Source organism: Littorina saxatilis, linkage group LG2 (genome assembly GCF_037325665.1).
Source record: "Littorina saxatilis isolate snail1 linkage group LG2, US_GU_Lsax_2.0, whole genome shotgun sequence".
Classification (NCBI taxonomy): Eukaryota; Metazoa; Mollusca; class Gastropoda; order Littorinimorpha; family Littorinidae; genus Littorina; species Littorina saxatilis.
In genome coordinates, this window is record NC_090246.1 from 95,231,619 (window position 1) to 95,252,952 (window position 21,334).

The following is a 21,334-nucleotide window of genomic DNA, read 5'->3' on the forward strand; positions in this document are numbered from 1 at the left end:
GGTACCATTTGCAAAATGACAGGTAAATTTCCCCCGAAATCGGCGTATGCTGCCTGAATGGCGGGGTAAAAACGGTCATACACGTAAAAATCCACTCGTGCTTAAAACACGAGTGAACGTGGGAGTCTAAGCCCATGAACGAAGAAGAAGAAGAAGACAGGTAAATTCATTGATGCTGGAAGAATGTTCGATTATAACCCACAAGTAAACCCAGGCTTAGCATTGCTTGTATGTCTGGCTTGTGTGTGTGTGTGTGTGTGTGCCTGCGGGCATGCATGCAATACAGATACTCTCTCTCACTTCTCTCTGACACAAGAAAACACAACACAAAGGAGAGTTATTATTTTAAAATACAAGTTCTAATATGACGGACATTTGCCTACAGTAACAAAGAGTGCAGCCATACATACATACATTGGCTAAGGACTGCTGGCTAAAATTCCACAAATACACCACTGCCACTGAAATTCTCAGAGAGAGAGGAAGAGAGACAAGGAGAGGAAGAGATAGAGAAGGAGAGAGAGAGAGAGAGAGGGGGGGGGGGGGGGGGGAGGCATCATCTGAAACCATCATGAATGAAACCATTCAATTCAATTCAACACAAGGTTTGGTGAAAAAGTGGAGATACACGACAAACTTGTTTGTGAAAAATCATAAGTATTCAAACACCAAATGCATTACAGATTATATCAACTGTCAAGACAATTTTTTTTTCTCATGATACACACATCACCAAACTGCGGTTTTCAAAGTTTTCAAACCAAACTGCGCACACATCAAAATACAAACAAGTCAGGCATCCATTTTTGTATCATCAAAGTGCAACCATTCTTTTCATGCATCGTAATGTTTTCCTCGCCCAGATTGTACACAATCAATCAGCAATTCACATTTTAAGAATATGAACAAAATTAAAATTGAAACAAGCACAGCAACAAGGTCAGTCAGAAACTGTACAAAACCCAAGACGGTACAGGTCTGAATAATCATTCGACATATGACCCTAACACCACACCTGATCAACATTTGAGTATGCAAATGCTCCAGCATAATTATCATTCACCTTGAGAGATGAACATGCGTCTACACTTGCTAAATCTTACGATTGATTTAAAGTTACACAAACAGATGAAAGCTATACTTTGTCTGACGTGACTTATAGGCTTTCCAGTTCAGAGACATCCTGCTTGCTGCCGCGCGGGCAGAGAAAATGTTGCCTCTTTATCTTCACCGCGCTGGCAGCAAAACCCCTCACGCGGAGGTGTTTTCAGACAGGCCCGACATAGGTTGTTTCTATAAAATGCCTAACTTTTCCAGACGCACTTTATGTAAGCAGCTTTGCTACATGTACCTGTGCTGGTTTATTCTTGAAGCACAACCCGTACTGATTTGTCTGTTAACCAAAACTAGTGCTGATTTCTTACTCGCCCAAATGTTGCTGATGTCTTATTTTTTCCATTTCCAAATGAACAGGGAGAGTGAGAGAGAGAGAGCTCCCTAAAAGCAAAAAACAAACACACAAAAATCAAGTAGGAACAAACCAAAAATAAAAACATACTGTACAAGACAAATTAAGAGTTAAGAGAAGTAACAGGGCATAAAAACCAAATTGATAGAAGAGCAGCAACCTCTTCTCTGCTATTCTTCCGTCAGCCAGATAATACAGATACAAATGACTGAGTGCAAAAAGTAAGGCTTCTTTTTAAGCCTACTGTCTATATGATACTTACCGAGACAGTACTATTCTTGCACATTATCTATTATAGGCCGAAAAAATTGGACAAAACGCTGAGTGGGTACAATTATCTCCCATAACCATGCGCCACCGTGGATCCCAAGCACTGTCCGAGTGCTTCCCCCTTACAGGATGTAGGTGGCGCGTCCTCTTTCTTTATGCAAAAAGTAATATTCAACTATCATTCATCAAGAAGGGAATTCCATGATTACTAACTCATGAACCAAAAACAGGGTAAACAATATTTTTTCTAAATTACAACAAATGGACGTACTGTTGTTAGTTTAGCATTGTTTTTTGTTTGTTGTTTTTTGTTGGTTTTGTTTTCCTTTTATTGTTACATGTTTGTCTACCATAATTTACCATTATTATTTTGACATTATTTCAAATTTGTTATATTAAAATCGTCCGCCAAATTTAATTTGCTTTTAAGAGTACGCTCATAAGCTTAGCTTGTTGTGCTCCATGTTCCTTATTTCATGTATGCGGTAATAGTACCAATGGAATTTACTGAATAAACTTGTTTAAACCAAATGGACAGACTAGCTTCTGTGACACAAGAAGAAACGTGCATATCAGATAGTATTGTACAAGCTGTTACGAAGACAGTTGAACCAATTTTCTAAAAATCAGGTGAAAAATGATGAATATTCATGTGATTCAACAAATCAAGCAGGGAAGATACAAAGGACAGTTGCTTGGTGTCTTCTCCAGCGAACATTTACACATGTACATAACGGTAAATTAGTAGCTGCTCATGTCAAGTTTAAAAAATTTACATGCAGTGGAAAAATACAGACACCCTTTAAATCAACTGTTAATTATCCATTTCAAAGATAAAAATCCCATTGCCTACCAGTACCAGACAAAAATGAAAATTTTATTTTCCTGAAAAAAGAAACAATTTTTTTTTTACAAGGCAGTCCAGTGATTAACCAAACAAATTACAGACAGACAAACACACACACAAATATCAGAGACACACAGCATCACCATCATCAATAAGCAGTCAAGATTCACATACATATGAACCTCTGAAAATAAATACTCACACCAACAAAAATAAAATGGATACTACAGAAAATTTTCCAAGTAATAAATGCACAGACATGTACATAACAGCAGTCATGAAAAAAAAAATGAAAAAAAACCGTCAGATTTTCTGCAAACTCTCCCTTTTGATTTTCTTAAAACCCAAATTGAATAAGAAAAAAATCCACAGCAATTAAGGAAACACAGAAATAATACAAAACACCTGAAACTCATTAACCTGTACGCTGCCAGAAAATATTTGTATGCAAAGCATTACCTGTATTTACCGGAATTGACAATTTACAGTGTGACCGAAAAGGTTAAACCAAGCTCCCAGAGTGACAGTAAGAAAGGCAAAAGGAAAGAAAATAAGATAAAATGGCATGGATTTTTCTGAACAGAAGAAAAAAATCAAATGAGGACCCCAAAAGAAACAGACAATTTTAAAAGAGTTTTTCATGAAGATCAAACAATCGAGTCACATCATGAAATGGTTATGTGCAAGGAAGAAAGCAGAAAAGCAAAATCATTTTTCTTTCAAACCGTAACGCTCCTGTAGGTTTTATTTACAACGAAACTAAATCCTGTGAGTGGCAGCATAAAATACACCAGTGAACTGCTCTCATTCACACAAGGAGTGTCATATATACTCAAAGATGAACACCCATTTAGCTGATCATTTAACCGATACACAAGTGACGCAGATCTCAGCAGGCCTCCAATGTGTCAATCACACGCTGTAAGGAATTTGCATCTGTTGTCCCAATGGCAGTCTGAAACACAGGGAAAGAAATCCTCAAAGTAAGGGTGACACCTCAACGCATCAGCTCAGTCATGATCACGTTAAAGTGGCTTTCTCTCTTGCACTGTCATTCTCAATACAACATTCAAACAAGTTTCACCGTAAATATAAAATTTCAAAAATAAATTTTGATTTAATTAATATACTTACCAACTCACATAGAAAGCATTAACTTCAGTTAAAGTGCTAGGACACTGAACTACGCTTCACCCCAAAGGGGAAGCAACCCCCTAAAAAAGAACGGCCCTGACCTCTAACCCAAGCTATACAAGAGTCGAGGTCATACCGTCACGTGACCTATCACGCGTGACTCAACCGCCGCCATGTTGAAACCTCACTCCCACTGAAGTGATCTGTTCATTTTTAGGGAAACCCTAAGCAATAACTTCGTTTTGTGATAAGACATTGAAGCACTCTTGCATGGCAACATGGGGAAATAACTCTGAAACAAAAACCGTATGCCATATAAGCCATGGTCCTTAGAGGTTATTTCCACTACCGGTGTACTGCGCCTGCGCAGGATGTATACCGGTGAAACTCATCCCGTATTAAAACATAAACCACCTTCAAAAAATTTGCGGGGCAGGCTGGGAGGGAATTCAATATGTGAGTTGGTAAGTATATTAATTAAATCAAAATTTATTTTTGAAATTTTATATTAAATTACATATTCTTACGCAACTCACATAGAAAGCAGATTGCTAATTTAGGTGGTGGGCAAATGAACTCACAGTTAACATCTTGCAAGTATCTGGCCTGTAGCTACAATAGCTGGCAAACCGAAATTTCTGTTCTGCCGAGCACCAGATACGTCCCCAGGAAAACATAAAAAGACATCTTCTGCAGAAGATGTCTAGTAGATGTGTGCTAAAATAGCGGGTACTTAAAATACCCCGCCGATAGAAACTCATGACTACGTCCCTGAACGTTCAATGAGCTGCATTCATGACTTATGTAAGTCTCTCAGACTTGAGAACAGGTAAAGAAGAGGCCTACACTCTGACCTCTTGAGCCCGTGCTGCCTGAAAAGGGAGGACTGACTGCCCCCACCCCCCCCCCTTTTTTTCTTGCCACCACTGTAGGCATGCCTAATCAATGTGGCAGTCCATTTAGCTAAGGTTGACTTCACTAAATCATTGCCTCTAGAAGAGGCTAATTTTGTCAAGGATTAAACAATCCGAACTCAAAAACTCCAAAACTAGGAGCAAGTCCCAAGTCGGGACTGGAGATTTGCTTTCAGCCAACCAAAGGGAGGTTCCCTTTAATCACGCTGGCTACAAAGAACCCAAGTGAAAATATTTTGCGACCTAGCTGTGTCAGTGCAACTGAAATCACATAAAGTCTTAATTCAGAGACGTGGGAGAAAAATCGGAAAGCCAGGATAGGTGGTTCGCCACCCGCATTGAACGGAGAGAAGTGGAGTTCTTTCCGTTAATATACGCCATTAGTTCCAAGCCAGTCAAAGTGACACAAAACGAAGACGCTGAACCCCTATGGAATCTCTAGACCAAATCCAGAGCTGGGGCAGGAGCCCCTGAGCGTCTCAATGATTCCCTTACAGTAGACACCCGTGTGGCCCGAGTGTAAAAACGGCGCCCTCTTGCCAGCCCAAAGGACTGGCAACCAAGATTGAATGGGCCCATAATGTGCGACCAACAGGCCGCTCAAAGTAAAATCGAGAGTATTACCCGGGAACAGGGAGACGAACATTTAGCAGAAGGTGATAGTACCGAGAGGCAAAACTTCTATCAGCGGCTTCTCCAAATTCACCAGGAGTAGAAGCGCGTAGTAAGATAGGGTCCAATCCGAGTGGACATTCTTGGCCGACTGACTAGAGTCTGCCAATAAATACATAGAGCCTCTCAGAAAGGTACTTCACCGCTAAAAAGATCTCGTGGTGGTAAAAACCACATCAAAACCTCGCATGCTCGCTGTGGCAGTGATAAGGGGCGAGATGCCACCCCCTGCTTATTGAGATAAAAGACCACTGTGGTGTTGTCTGATTGAATCAACACATGTTCTCCCCTGACAAGAGGAAAGAAATCCGCAAGAGACAGAACTGCTTCGCTGGTGGAGAGAGAACCAACGGGAACGCCCTGCATGAGCAGTGGTGTGAGAATCCAAAGATTGGTTGTGTCTGTGACCAGTCAAGAAAAGACACTAACATGTTCCAGCTCTTCATTTGATTGCTTAGAAACGAAACCAGAGCCCTGAAGATCTGAATTAAATATATGCACGATCTATATAAGTGACCCAACAGGAAGGGCCCCAGTGCCTCCCTCAATAAAGTGGAAGTTCTAATCGCCCCTCCAGCCGCTGTGGGAAAACACAGAGGCAGAGAGAAGAGTGGAGCCGAACGCTAAGACTCCAGTTGACAAGTGCCAAGAGTATGCATGAAAGCATGCTATTGTTTGCCCACTGAACCCTACCGCTAAATCGCCTCGAGGAGATAAAGTGGTTGGCGGGTATTTGGCAACGTGCCATGCCGAGAAGAAGATAAAAAACCAAAGCTGAGAACGGCCAGCTTAGCGCTTTTCTCTGATAAGAGAAGCCGAGGCCTGCCGTGGGCTTTTCCTTTTGCTGTGAGATTCTCTCTGTTAGAGAAGAGTCCGTGTGCAAATAAGAGGATTCGCAAAGAAGACCCTCGAGCAAGGAAGAGATTTAAGTCTCACCGACAGAACAATACTGTCGGCCGAGGCCTTTTCCCAGACGAACAGCAAAGCTAAACCCTTTGTATATGTGTCCCGACAGAACACAAAGGCATCCCGTGAGTACGAAACCGCACAAGGGAAAGAACGAATCAAAGTCTTGTACCAAGACGCGGATAATGGAAAGAAGAGCGGCCACAATCTTCCACAGCCAGGAGATCATTGTTCTTGAAAACAGACAGTTTCTCCTTGCTATGAACGTTAAGATGTAAGATCGACAAGTCCGGTGCAACCGGAAGCGGTTCCGTAGTACGAAGAAAAGAATAAACTAAGTTCTTAGGCTTGGTGTAACCTAGGACTACGGATATCGCTCAGCGAGTGAAGCGTTACTTGCGCGGGTGACGCAAGCGAAAGCAACGCCGCATCGCTGCCCACAAAGGAAGTGGTGGAAAAGGAGAATCATATGAGAAAACTTCCCCAAGTTAAAATTCTAGAGCCAGACAAGAAAGCGTCCCTGCGTGTGTAAACCGCAAGTGCGTACAACCGTGCCACGACTGACATTTGTTCGGCTGAAACCTTAGCCAAAGAGGCCAGGAGTATGGGGACGTCTTTCACGCTAGAGTCGTTTCGAAATACGAAAGGATCCGACGACACCGCGATCGACCGCGAAAGAGATCGAAGAAGTGTCTCTGAAAGAGACGCAAGTTCCAACGAGTATCTTCCCGTCTCATCCAAACCAAGTAATGCGCCTTCAGAGTAAGCACAATGTTTGTCCAAACGATAGACATCCTCTCTGAGATTAGCCGACTCCGGAGTGACCGGAAGCGGTGCACTCGGCAAAGCGTAAGTCTCAATAAGACTGTGATGACGACGGGAGAGAGCAAACTTGCGTGAATGAAACGAAGTGCTCGACTTCCGTAACTGGTCTGAGGCAAGCCATGGCTGAGCAGCATCAGGAGCCTGACCGTGTGCAGCCAGTAAAGGCACAGTATCCACAGGCAAGCTATTCTCAGAACCCGAAGTTCTAGCCAGCACCCTGGAAAATTCGTAAGCAACAGAAGGAGACTCGCTAAAACGATATCCCTGAACTTCCATTAAAGCAGGGCGGAAATCACCCACCACTGAGGGTGGTGGTGCCGCAGAGCTTGTCATAGCTGTCACCCCTTCAGCGAAGTACTTGGCAGACACCTGAGCTGCAGTAACCATAGCTGGTTTAAGTCTGAGTGACAACTTGACATCAACTTCCTCCTCAGAAACTGAGTGAGAATCGTCGAACTCCGAATCTGCTGTGGCCGGACCGTGAAAGTCACTGTGACTAGCTGCGTCACTAAAACGATCCACCACAGGCGAGGCTGATTGCAAAACGGAAGGACCGTGCAAAGCCTGCCCGAAAGCAGCTTCCTGCCCAGAGGGAGGAAGTTGAGACTTGTTTACATTCACCGGAGACATACCAGTCTGCCTGTGAGTACAACTGTCTCGTTGTCCGGTGTCGACCCCCCGTGAGTTCCGCTTGCTAAGAGCGATAGCCTCTGGGAAAGTCGAACTTTCACCCCCCGGCCGTGGCGGGGGGGCTACTAGTTCCGGCCCAACTTGTTGTCCGGTGTCGACCCCCCGAGTTCCGCTTGCTAAGAGCGATAGCCTCCGGGGAGTCGTACTTTCACCCCCCGGCCGTGGCGGGGGGGCTACTAGTTCCGGCCCAACTTGTTGTCCGGTGTCGACCCCCCGAGTTCCGCTTGCTAAGAGCGATAGCCTCCGGGGAGTCGTACTTTCACCCCCCGGCCGTGGCGGGGGGGCTACTAGTTCCGGCCCAACTTGAACACTTTCACCAGAGAACCTGGCTACCGGTGAACTTGACTAACCTGTAGAGCGTGAAAGCTCCTCGTATGAAGTAAACACACTCCTCTGCGTGCACGTCAGCCGAAGTGACTGTGCATGAAGGCGGAACCTCGATGCGTGACAACAAGCCGCGTCGCCCACTCCCGCCGGGAGCGAGCACAAAATCGACGAATGGCAACATGTTATACATTTGGGTCGAAAACATCTCAAAAAAGGGAAGAAAAACCATCTTTAACACAAGTATTCTTTCCCACTGTGTTTGCCTTGGCTGAAGTAACCTAAATTTAACCTGCTTCAGCACCGGCATGATTGAGTCCGAAAACTAACGGACATTTTCCTTTCTTCTTTATATGGTGTTTAAATCCATATGTACTCGATGACTATACACGCTAATTGCTTTACCCACAGCAGGAGACATGCTAAATTAAGTTCCCTGCAAGATATTGTGGTCTAGGGCCTCTTAAAAGTTGAGATATTTGAATTCTATTTTGATCTAGATCGTCCTATTTATCTAGATTTGCCAACAGAGGTAGCGTTGACGCAAGGGAAATCCTCCGCGTCTTTGTTGACATCCTCACCTTACAGAGGCTAGAACAAGCTGTAATACATGTATATGGTCCGCGCATGGCGACATATCGTCATTACATGGTCTTATGGTGCGTTTGACATCGATTATGGGCAAACTACACTTTGTAAACACGGGAGCGCGTACATATGCCTTTAACGTCGTTTTCAACCATTCAAGGTTATTTAACAGACGTAGTAGTAAGAGAAGCTGGGTCAAGAACAGAAATGGTAGTGCCTTAGCCTTTCTCTTTATGCGAAACTTAATAGGAGAAACCTCAGCAGCTACTGACTAGTCTGTGGTTTCTATTTCTCCTTGTCAGCCATTGCTGACAAAAAACCAGTCTGAGTTATGATATTGATAAACAACAACCAGACCGAACAACGGAGAAAGAAACAAACGCAAGCAAAAGCAAACAAATTAGAACGAGCTCACCCAAACTTGTGCATGAGAAGCAGGGACCTGTAGACGGGGTGAAACACTGTCCAGAAGACAGTAGGCTAAAAGCCTGCAGCGTAGTGTAAAAAGCGTCCGAGCTATCTGGTGGCTGAAGTGGGAGTGAGGTTTCAACATGGCGGCGGTTGAGTCACGCGTGATAGGTCACGTGACGGTATGACCTCGACTCTTGTATAGCTTGGGTTAGAGGTCAGGGCCGTTCTTTTTTAGGGGGTTGCTTCCCCTTTGGGGTGAAGCGTAGTTCAGTGTCCTAGCACTTTAACTGAAGTTAATGCTTTCTATGTGAGTTGCGTAAGAATATGTAATTGAATAAAGTTTACAAATACATTTAAAACCAATGTTTCTTTCCCTGTTTACTGACAAAAACTATTATCATGTCAAAATACTGGAGCGGCTTCGGGAAGAAAAGTACTCAAGGAATTGTTCTCTTATTTGTTTCTCACTGACCGTAGTCATCGTATTCTAGACAATCATGCGTACAAAATACGGTGAAATCGTACGGGTTCCCAGGTCTGAGACTAGTTTTCACTTGACCTTTTCTCTGTATCCCTCACTCAGAAAATGTAAAGGATCCACCCCCACCCCCTTTTTTTTCTTCTTGTAAATATTAATTAAACAGCAAACAACAAAACTGATGATGCAACAAACCAACTGACCAACTGAGAGAAGATGTTCACGAAAAAGCAAAACAACACTCACGGTAAGACTCATGAATCCCAGGAACTTCTTCAAAACCTTGATCATGGGCTCAAAGCTGCCATCAGGGAGATGTTCCTTCACAATCTCCACATATTCCTGCAATTGTAAAACATATTTTCAAAATACTTCGTACATGAACAAAAATCATGGCTAACTCTCATCTCTAGAAAAAATAAAAACTGCCAGTCAATCACGACAAAGGATCACAAGCCAACTTACCTTACTGTCTTGTATCAGACAGCCCAAGAGAAGCCCAACGTAAGAAGCAACAATGCTGTTCTCCATGTGTTTTCCTGCCTTGTGGAGTGCTGAAATATCAGAATATTGACAAAGAAATATCAGAATATTGACAAAGAAATATCAGAATATTGACAAAGAAATATCAGAATATTGACAAAGAAATATCAGAATATTGACAAAGAAATATCAGAATATTGACAAAGAAATATCAGAATATTGATAAAGTCAAACAGGATATACAGCAAAGATGCACAGACATGAATGCATTATAGTGCACACCACTATCCTAAGAAACTGGCAGGACGGACACAAAATGATCCACACATTTGCTGGTTTCTGAAATTTTCCGATTTCATGAGTTGAACTAAATGACCCTCTCACATAGCATCTACGAAGTAGTTGGTGGGTTTTTTTTTTATGTGCTTGTGAGGTTGGGTTTTTTTTTCTAAAAAAAAACCTTCTGCACCTCTGTCCTGCACTCATGCAACCTATTTTTAAAAGGCAGTTATTTTGTGCAAACTGCAAAATGCTATGGTACTGAAAACAAGGTAGGACTGCACTAGTGCAGGCACGATACTGAGCTAAAAGAGGTTTTGCCCGATTTAATTTTTAATTTTGTAAACTATCTTCTGGCCTTCTTCTGAAGCAATTACATAAACTCAAAGCTTAAGATTTAAACTTTCGTGGATTTCTGCAAAATCCCGGAGATGTACCACGCCTGTAATATTCCCTGTTACTCCACTTGAATACCTGTTTCCGTCTAAAAACTATTTCTTCATCAACACTGACCTTTGGTAAAGGTTTCCTCATCCTCCAGGATGCTGGCACCGTCGATGGACTTGTCCCCGTCCTCGCCGTCTTTCTTCTCCCCCTCCTTGCAAGCTGACCCTCCTGCCTCCATCGCCTCCTCTTTCCGCTCCTTTTCCGCAGCCTTGACCTTCTCAGCGGACTTGGCGATCCACTCGATGCCAGAGTCAGACTCTCGCCACTCTCCGCTCTTGTTGGGGGATTCCCCTCCCTTCACTGGGGTTTCCGGTGCCTCCTCCATCTGGCGAGCTGCTGTTTCACGCTGGAGGAAAACCTGCAAGAAGAAGACATTTGGAGATTGTAATTATACTAGAAAATTGTTGAAAATATCTGTAACTACACATTCTGCCGCCACATACAAACTGTACCTTGTTGCTTAAACAATCCTTCAACAACTCCTTTGTACTGGAAACTTGCATTCTCCCAGTAAGGTTATATATTGTACTATGTTGCAAGCCCCTAGAGCAAATTTTTGATTAATGCTTTTGTGAACAAGAAACAATTGACAAGTGGCTCTATCCCATCTCCCCCCTTCCCCCATCGCGATATAACCTTCGTGGTTGAAAATGACGTAAAACACCAAATAAAGAATCCTTCAACAAACGGAAGTATCAAGACACATTCGAGCAACCTGTTTTTAAACTAAAAAAACAAGAAAGGTAGGTTGTTGGCACGTTTGTTATTGACAAAACAATACATTCACAAATATTTCGACCCAGACAAACAAATATTCACAATATTGACTCAAATAAAATAAAAGAAGAGACAGTTGGGTCGAAATATCTGTGTTTTGTCAATAACAAACATTCCAACAACCTACCTTTCTTGTTTTTTTGATTCTGAATTTTGGAACTTTGGCAGTCGCTTTGTTTTTGGATCTGTTTTTACACTGTTAAGATTTATTTCTTTTGTTCACCAAATCATTTGTCTAAAATGGAAAAATGGATTCTTTCTTTTGTTTACAAATCATTCATACAAAATGGATAACGTGAATAAGACAGGCTAAAACACGACCTGCACCACGAGTAGCACCACAAAGCTTCACATACTCATCCGAATTTTAAACGTACAGTCCATGCAGTGTTCCATCAGTGAAAACAAACATACAGACACATGCACGAATGCTCACACACACACACACACAGGAATACAAATGGTAATAAAACAAGTCGCGTAAGGCGAATTACTACATTTAGTCAAGCTGTGGAACTCACAGAATGAAACTGAACGCACTGCATTTTTTCACAATGACCGTAGTCCGCCACTTGTACAAAACGGAGTGAAACTGACAAGCCTGTTTAGCACAAAAGTGGTTTCGCTGTGCTGCATAGCACGCTTTTCTGTGCCTCTCTTCGTTTTAACTTTCTGAGCGTGTTTTGAATCCAAACATATCATATCTATATGTTTTTGGAATCAGGAACCGACAAGGAATAAGATGAAATTGTTTTTAAATCAATTTGGGAAATTTAATTTTGATCATAATTTTTATATTTTTTTAATTTTCAGAGATTGTTTTTAATCCAAATATAACATAATTATTTAAATGTTTTTGGAATCAGGAAATGATGTAGAATAAGATGAACGTAAATTGGGATCGTTTTATATTAAAAAAAATTTATTACAATTTTCAGATTTTTAATGACCAAAGTCATTCATTAATCTGCCATTTGATTGAAAAATGAGGGTGTGACAGTGCCGCCTCAACTTACAAAAAGCCGGATATGACGTCATCAAAGACATTTATCGAAAAAATGAAAAAAACGTCTGGGGATATCATACCCAGGAACTCTCATGTAAAATGTCATAAAGATCGGTCCAGTAGTTTACTCTGAATTGCTCTACACACACACACACAGACACACACAGACACACACACATACACCACGACCCTCGTCTCGATTCCCCCTCTATGTTAAAACATTTAGTCAAAACTTGACTAAATGTAAAAATGTTCTTAGATAGACAGTCTGAGGGCACTGTACCAACACACACACACAAAATTACATACCATGGACACTGAAATTCAACTTCTAGTAGAAGTTCTACACATCAAAATAATTACAAGAAAATAAACACACGCAAGTACATATTACTGATCAGTATGAGCAACACGCCCACACACACAGCATCCACATACTAAGCTTCTTCTTCAGCGTTCCAGAATTTTCTGGTTACGTGTGAGTTTGTTTGCCCATTGGGGTTCCCCACACTATACTCTGAGAGCATAGTCAGCTTCACTCCACTTTCGTTGAGTAGGCATGCTGGGTATTTTCGTGTTTCCATAACCCACCAAACTCTGACATGGATTACAGGATCTTTTCCATGCGCACTTGGTCTTGTGCTTGCGTGTACACATGAAGGGGGTTAAGTCACTAGCAGGTCTGCACATAAGTTGACCTGGGAGATCGGAAAAATCTCCACTCTGAGTCTTAACCCACCAGGCGGCATTCGAACTCACGACCTCCTGATTAGGAGGCCGACGTCTTACCACCACGCCACTGCGCCCGTCTACATACTAAGCAAATGCAGCGACTAGCAACGTTACCTGTACAAGTGCCTGCACAGCGGTCATCTCGGTGGGGTCAGTGCCTTCCTTGATCTGAGCCAACAGCTTGGTCCCTACCAGCTGGCGTCTGTTCTCTGGACAGTGTTCCATCAGATTCACCAGCAGACCCAGACTCTGTGGAAAATACAAAACAAACATGTCAAACTGCACATGCCAATGACTTTTCTTCTGTCTCTTTCTGTCGTCCCTCCTTTTATTTGCTGACGTATACCTAAGTGTCGAAAAAGCGGTCCATGTTTGTGTTCATGTTTAAATGTCCATGTTTCTGGAGAGTACATTTTCATTGTTATTTTGTTCTTGAGTACATAAATAAACAAAACATTACACATGCACATGAACGCTGCTAGGGTTTAATGTCTTCCGCGAAGTTGCCGAAACGGCAATAACAAAGTTGGCAATTTTCAGAAGTTTAATTCTGGAGTTTGCCATAAGCAAATAACCTGCAAACCAAAGATCAAAGGGAACTGTCTCAAGCACACTTACGCATACCCATTGCACAGACCTGCCATCCCTTGTGAAGGCTCAAGTGTAGCAATTTAGAATTCTGTGACTGCTACTCGGAGTGAGTACCAGGACTCACAAAAAAAGTGAACTGTTGCATGCTTGAGATTATCTATTCAAGTGTAGCAACCTTTAGCTTGGTGTAGTAATTGCTCTTGAAATATTAAATATTACCGTACTTTCCGGGTGACAAGGCGCTTCGTTATTCAAGACGCACCCCCTTCTTTTTAAAAAAAATTGTAATCCAGTCACCCATTGGACGCAGGGGGCCAATAGGGCGCACCAAAATGACCCAGTTTTTGCCATGAGAGGTGGTTCCCCTGTCATATCTGAGAGAGGAAACACTTCCTGCACCGGGGTCAGTGACCGGTCAGTGACCGACTTTAACTGAGTGAAAATATGTGTGCTCTGTGTGTGCGGCCAGATCAAAGGCATTGTGATAGCTGGGTGGCCTTGTTTATAGACACGACCTTCTTCCCAGGGGTCAATGACCCAGTTTTTGCCATGAGAGGTGGTTCCCCTGTCATATCTGAGAGAGGAAACACTTCCTGCACCGGGGTCAGTGACCGGACAGTGACAGTTTAACAGAGTGGAAATCTGTGTGTGCGGCCAGATCAAAGGCAGGGCAGTACCTAGTAGCTGAAACATGCATTATCACAAGTTGTTTGACTGGTACTCAAGCGGTCTCTTTGATTTTTTTCGTATTTCATACACGGATTAGGCGCTTCCTTATACAAGACGCAGGGGTCGAACTCGAGGAAAAAAGTCGCGCCTTATGACCCACTTTCCGGTAAAACATTTTTTTTATTTACATTTTTTTCTTCTCTCTTCTCTTTCTCTCTCTTTACGCTTTTTTGTTTTTTTGTTCTTCTGTTAAATATTAAAACATGAAAGAGTAGCAGTGACAGCTCTGATTGCATAACGTATTTCTCTTACCAGCACAAGGAGGTCAAATCGCTGGTCAGGGGGCACACACCACTGAGTGCTGACCACACATTGCAGCACCGTCTCCATCAGACTCTCTTCCTCCCCAAACCGAGTGCAACCAAGCTCTGGAGACAGACACACAGGTCAATGGAAAATATCACACACAGACACACAGGTCAATGGATAATATCACACACAGACACACAGGTCAATGGATAATATCACACACAGACACACAGGTCAATGGAAAATATCACACACAGACACACAGGTCAATGGAAAATATCACACACAGACACACAGGTCAATGGAAAATATCACACACAGACACACAGGTCAATGGAAAATATCACACACACACAGGTCAATGGAAAATATCACACACACAGGTCAATGGAAAATATCACACACACACACACAGGTCAATGGAAAATATCACATCAGCAAATTGTTCACCATACAAACAAACACTGCAAACTGCTGGCAACAATTCATGTAACAACTAACATAAAGTAAAACAAAGCAGAAATATATCTTCAAACTTGTATATGTCTAGACAGTACATTCCACCAAATGCAAGACTTGAAAAAAGTAACATGCTTAAATTCTTTCTTTTTTCCTCGCGGTGTACATGTCGTTTATCTTGAAATCTGGTACATGTTCTATTCGTTTCATTTGCTGCAACAATCTAACTTTTATACAGTTTGTCATCAACTAAAACAGCAATTTGTTCTATTTGTTTTCAAACTTCAAACGTGACTAAAAGACATTGAACGCACGTATAAGCAAAGCAACACTCACCACTGTCATGGGTGATGTTGAGCATGACCCTAAGGATGGCCAGCAAACAGTCAAAGACGATCCAGCCTGCCTGTGCCTTCAGGTCTTCCTCATTCTCCACTTCTTGCAGTGGCATCGTCGGCAGACAGTCCGCACACTGCCGCAGCATTCTGTTTGAAGGACAAAATAGTTGGACAAAATGAACACATGAGAAAAAAATAAAAATAAATGTTTAAAAATTGTTTTGTTCAGAAATACTATGGAATCAAAAGATAAATTTAAACAAAACCCATGAGACTAATGGTTCAAACTGTTTAAAATTTACCCCCCTCACCCAAATCCTAGTCCCATCATAAGTTGACAATAATTTCACAATAATTCTGTTGACAAATATAAACTGTCTAACACTCCAATAATTGGAGAATGAGGAGGAAACCCAAATGTCTACCTAAACGAAACCTGTGAATAATTTGTTGAACCAACAGTTATTTCAACTATTCACATGAATCTTTTAAGTAGATCTTCGGGTCCTTCTCATTCTCTAATTCTTGCATCGGCATTGTAGGTAGATAGTCAGCACGCTGCTGCAGCATGCTGTAACCCCCCCTCCCCACAATAAATTTAAATTAAATTAATTTATAAACTTGTATAAAAGTAAAAAGACATTCACATTACTTTTCCAGTAAAGGTGCCTTCTTAAATGTCTTTTCAGAACTATTGAGAGAGAGAGAGAGAGAGAGAGAGAGAGAGAGAGAGAGAGAGAGAGAGAGAGAGAGAGAGAGAGAGAGAGAGAGAGAGAGAGAGAGAGAGAGAGAGAGAGAGAGAGAGAGAGAGAGAGCAGTAAGTCTAAAATTAAAAAAATTGTCCCTGTCAGTTAACAGTAATTTTGCTCAAATCACCTTCACAAGAAAACAATTGATAGCCAAAGTGCCAAAATTAACAAATAATTTCATCTCCACAACCTAATTGCCAAGCTAACTGTGCTACAACTAAAAAAAACAAAAAAACCCACTTCCCTATATTAGTTTCACAAACAGCAGACAAAACAATACACCCATTGTATCAACGTTTCACTTGCACAAAAAAAAAAGATAATTGACATTAAATTCATCACAATTTTTGGTTATCCTACTCAACTAAATTCGTTGGTGAAAAAGATAACTGGTGAGCCTACAACTCCACAAGAACTCTAACACTCCCTAAACCCCTTTTCCACCTTGCTGCAAAATTATCTCCCTTGAATATGAGCAGGGAGTTCTTTCTGTCTAATCGAACAGTCCTAAACACCATTTTGGCTGTGTTTCAAAAGGGAGGAAAACTTCAGACTGCCAACACACTTGCACAAATAATACTTGATTTCTGCTTTAAAATGAATGGATTTCAGTAGATTCAGCTCTGCGCGTATTCTGAGCAAGTGTTTTATAGAAGCTTCTTCCACACTATCCTGCTTTCCTTCCTTATTGTTGCCTGGTATACATGACTGTCAACTGCAGCCAAGCATGCATATTATTTCTTGCTCCTTCTAGAAAACCAGTGCTTGGCAGCGCTGAAAGTCCACGAAATGGGCACTAGCCTTTGGCTAGTACTTCTCATAATTTACTAGCCAGAGAGCAAATTTTTGTATTTTTACTCGCCAAACCAACCATTTGTTTCAGCAACTTTACTTGCATTTGGCGAGTAGATTTACATTTCTACTCGCCACACTTTCAGGCCTGCTTGGTAGTGCCACAGTATTGCACAAAGCCACGTGTTATAGTCATCAGATATGATCAAGTTTTAACATTCCTGCTTGGTAGTGCCACAGTATTGCACAAAGCCACGTGTTATAGTCATCAGATATGATGTTTTAACATTCCTGCTGAGCCAAATGGAGGGCGGGGATGTAGCTCAGTCGGTAGCGCGCTGGATTTGTATCCAGTTGGCCGCTGTCAGCGTGAGTTTGTCCCCACGTTCGGTGAGAGATTTATTTCTCAGAGTCAACTTTGTGTGCAGACTCTCCTCGGTGTCCGAACACCCCTGTGTATACACACAAGCACAAGACCAAGTGCGCACGAAAAAGATCCTGTAATCCATGTCAGAGTTCGGTGGGTTATAGAAACACGAAAATACCCAGCATGCTTCCTCCGAAAACGGCGTATGGCTGCCTAAATGGCGGGGTAAAAAAACGGTCATACATGTAAAATTCCACTCGTGCAAAAAACACGAGTGTACATGGGAGTTTCAGCCCTCGAACGCAGAAGAAGAAGAAGAACCAAATGGAGGGGGTACCTCTACCAATTCTGATTGTAGTTGTGCTAGACTTCATCTGAATTCTTATTTCTTGGCAAGTAAAATTCCTGGGAAAATAAATATGGTTTCTCTGATACACACAGGCAGTCTAACCTTGTAGTAGAAATATTTGTGGAGGAAAAACTCTCAAACAATAGACACGTCTGATCTGTGATTTCAAACAGAAATCAAATGTTTATTATTTTTATTGAAGGTTTTTATTTTCTTTATTTTTATTTACACAAGCACATGTGGCTTTTTATTGGTCATAACTGGTGCAAGGTGTGTCCCTGGTAGAGAAAAACAACTTTCTTTGTAAAGTCTTTCTTTTCTTTATTTGGTGTTTAACGTCATTTTCAACCACGAAGGTTATATCGCGACGGGGAAAGGGGGGAGATGGGAATAGAGCCACTTGTTAATTGTTTCTTGTTCACAAAAGCACTAATCAAAAAATTGCTCCAGGGGCTTGCAACGTAGTACAATATATTACCTTCCTGGGAGAATGCAAGTTTCCAGTACAAAGGACTTAACATTTCTTACATACTGCTTGACTAAAATCTTTACAAACATTGACTATATTCTATACAAGAAACACTTAACAAGGGTAAAAGGAGAAACAGAATCCGTTAGTCGCCTCTTACTACATGCTGGGGAGCATCGGGTAAATTCTTCCCCCTAACCCGCGGGGGGTTTGTAAAGTCTGCAAAATCGAGTTTTGTCATCTTTTTTCAAGAGTCAAAAAAAGTTCTAGGGTCGAGAGGAATAAGCTAGGGTCGTCGAGGAATGAGGAACATTGATTTTTTTCTTTGCCTAACAGACCAAAAACTACCATCTAAAATTATCCATGTTCTAGTTCCAACTTTGAAAAGTCAAGAGTAGGCCATAGATATTTCTAGACACGATTAAATGGAGCATCATGGAAACATATTAAATCAAAACAAATTGTAAGTGATAGGGGTCGCCTGAGAACTGTGAAAAGTGAAAAAGAGAGAACGCAAGTTGAAATTACACACCGTCCTGATGCACTGATCAGCAGTCCTTTGTTGTAGCTGATGAGATAATTCTGGTTGTCACTGTTCATAAAGGTGATCTGCACACACACACACATGGTAGGATTGCACTGTACTGTCTTCACATTTTAGCTCACAAAGTACAATGGAAAATTTGAATAGTAAATTTTCATTTGATTAATATACTTACCCAATTCTCATAAATGCATTGATTTCAATCTCACATGCTAGATGTCAAAAAACTACTCAAATTACCTGCCCTTGCAAGGGTGGTAACCAAGCTAAAAACAGACGCCATAGCCGTTGCTATGCCCTGTCCCACCTGGTTACCCATAACCCACCGCGCACCACGTGAGCGCCGGCATCCGGAATAATCATTCGAGACTTCTCAAAAACCCTTAGGAAATTAAGTAGCGGGGATGGATGGGAGGGTATTAACTAATCAAATGAAAATTTACTATTGAAATTTTCCATTAAATTACATATTCTTACTCCAATTCTCATAAATGCAGATTGCTCCTAAAGGCGGAGGGAACTTACTTATGTCCCTGAGAGAACATGTCCAGCAGAAACTAACGAGGGCAAGGCAATGGCCCCATCAAGTTAAGAGCAGGAGATGTCCAGGAGGTAAAAAATTAATGAACACGTCATCAGCCTCCAAAGAGCTGTTGGCAAAACTTCGCATAGGCGAGAGGAACACCACCAGCGAGAGAAGAACACCAGGCTCTGGACTCCTGAAAAGGAACAGAGGGAGGACTGAACCCCCCCCCCCCCCCCCCCCCCTTGTGTTCAATAAGCCACCACTCATAGGACTGTCCTATGAAAGTAGCAACACCTCTTGTGAGAGTCAATAAAGAGAAGCCTCTTTCACCTAAAGTGTAAAGAGACAAGAACATGAGCTTTTTGGCTCTTAGTTCCAATTCACTGAGCGCAAAACAAAAAAGGATTTTAAAACTCTAACCAGACAGTTAGAAAATCCAAAACGCCCAGAGCGAGAATCCTCCCGAGAGGAGGGAATTTAAACACCAGAGGAGATTGACCAGGTTTCTGATTCAAGGAAATCTGGCAGAAAAACAGTGAAAAAACGGAACTATAAGCTCCAAGGATACATCCTCCGGTAAACCCCAACAACGCATGTGCCTCACTACCCTTCGGGGCTGAGGCCCAGAGTAAGAAGAACAAAGTCCTACGCGTTAAATAAGGGGACGCCTCTAAACCTCTTAAAACAAGGTCCTTTGATCATGCCCACAAAAGCGCCATGAACATCAGAAGAGAGGCCTATTTGTTCCTAAGTAGCTGAGATAGCCGAGACGCCGGAACCTCCAAAAAGAGGCCAAGCTGCCCAGAGCCAAAAAGAAACAGAGGTGATTAACCACCTGGATTGAGAGAGGGGCGCTAAGGAGTTGCACCCCCGCTCTATACGCCAATTGGCCAAGGAGGCCAATGAGGGGCATACACAGAGAAAGTGGAGGACCTATGTGCTTCATGCACCAAGACCAGAGTCAAAACCCACGATCTGTAACACAAACAGCACAACCTCCAGCCCTGTATGCAGATGGTCCAACCCGTGTGCAAGCCCTGAGAGGTCCTGCTGAGCAAGTCGGCCAGATTAAAGAGCCGGCCGGAGAGAAATTCCCCTGAGAAATTGATTTAGTGTGAAAGAAACCAAATCAGAATCCCGTAAACTCTGTCTGACAGGGAGTGAGAACTTACTTCTCCCTGCTAGTTCACATAGGAAGCAACAGAAGTATTGTTCATATGCAACCGGACATGCCTGTATATAGCCAAAAAGAAAGGCTAGTAGACTGAGAGCTACTGCTCCTAACTCCAGGCAATTGAGATGCACAAGGAGTTGAGTCTACATCCCCAGCCTCAAAACTGTAATTGCCAATGTAGGCTCCCATCCAGACAGAGACGCATCCATGAAGCAGTCTAAGTCCGGTGGGGAACAAAGCTAGGGAAAACGCCCTGAGCGATCCAATTGGATTCCAGCCACCTACTCGCGTGGAGGAACCCACCCTGGAGGAGGACCCTCTTGTCCCAGACCTGTGAGGCCGAGTCCCAAAGAGACTTGAGGAAAGATTAGAGGGTCAGCATAGCCATCGATTCCGTCTGACCGAAGATCAAGGCTAAGGACCTCGCAGAGGTCTGCTCTCGTGCCAGTCTGGCAGTGAAAAGAGCCTAAAGCCTTTCTATTCTCTCCTGTGAAGGACGAACCTTCCAAGAGACAGTGTCGAACGGCATGCCCGGGTAAAAAACCTGGGATGGGGACAGCTCGGATTTTGCCTGGTTTACTGAGAACGCCAGGCAAAAAGCCTGGATCAACACCATCTGAAAGTGCAGCTGGCAAGCTGATTGACTCTGATAAAAGATCAACCAGTCCCCGAGGTCGTCCAGAGACGAATAACTCTCCAGAAACGGAGCCACTTCCTGTCTGCAGGAACGCATAAGGAAGGCTCGTG

At 42.5% G+C, this 21,334-nt stretch overlaps 1 protein-coding gene across 1 annotated transcript in view; it reads right to left on the reverse strand.

The window, feature by feature from the left end:
- Positions 1-332: 332 nt before the first annotated feature.
- The window catches only part of LOC138960228 (wings apart-like protein homolog), a 39,143-nt gene continuing 18,141 nt past the window's right edge, over positions 333-21,334 (reverse strand). Inside the window, exons 10-17 of the mRNA XM_070332016.1 lie at positions 18,876-18,952; positions 15,616-15,764; positions 14,824-14,939; positions 13,366-13,500; positions 10,803-11,094; positions 9,993-10,081; positions 9,774-9,869; positions 333-3,540 (exon numbers count right to left, since the gene is read on the reverse strand). Coding sequence (XP_070188117.1) covers positions 3,475-3,540; positions 9,774-9,869; positions 9,993-10,081; positions 10,803-11,094; positions 13,366-13,500; positions 14,824-14,939; positions 15,616-15,764; positions 18,876-18,952 — 1,020 coding nt within the window. The 3' untranslated portion in view covers positions 333-3,474. The remainder of the gene's footprint in view (positions 3,541-9,773; positions 9,870-9,992; positions 10,082-10,802; positions 11,095-13,365; positions 13,501-14,823; positions 14,940-15,615; positions 15,765-18,875; positions 18,953-21,334) is intronic.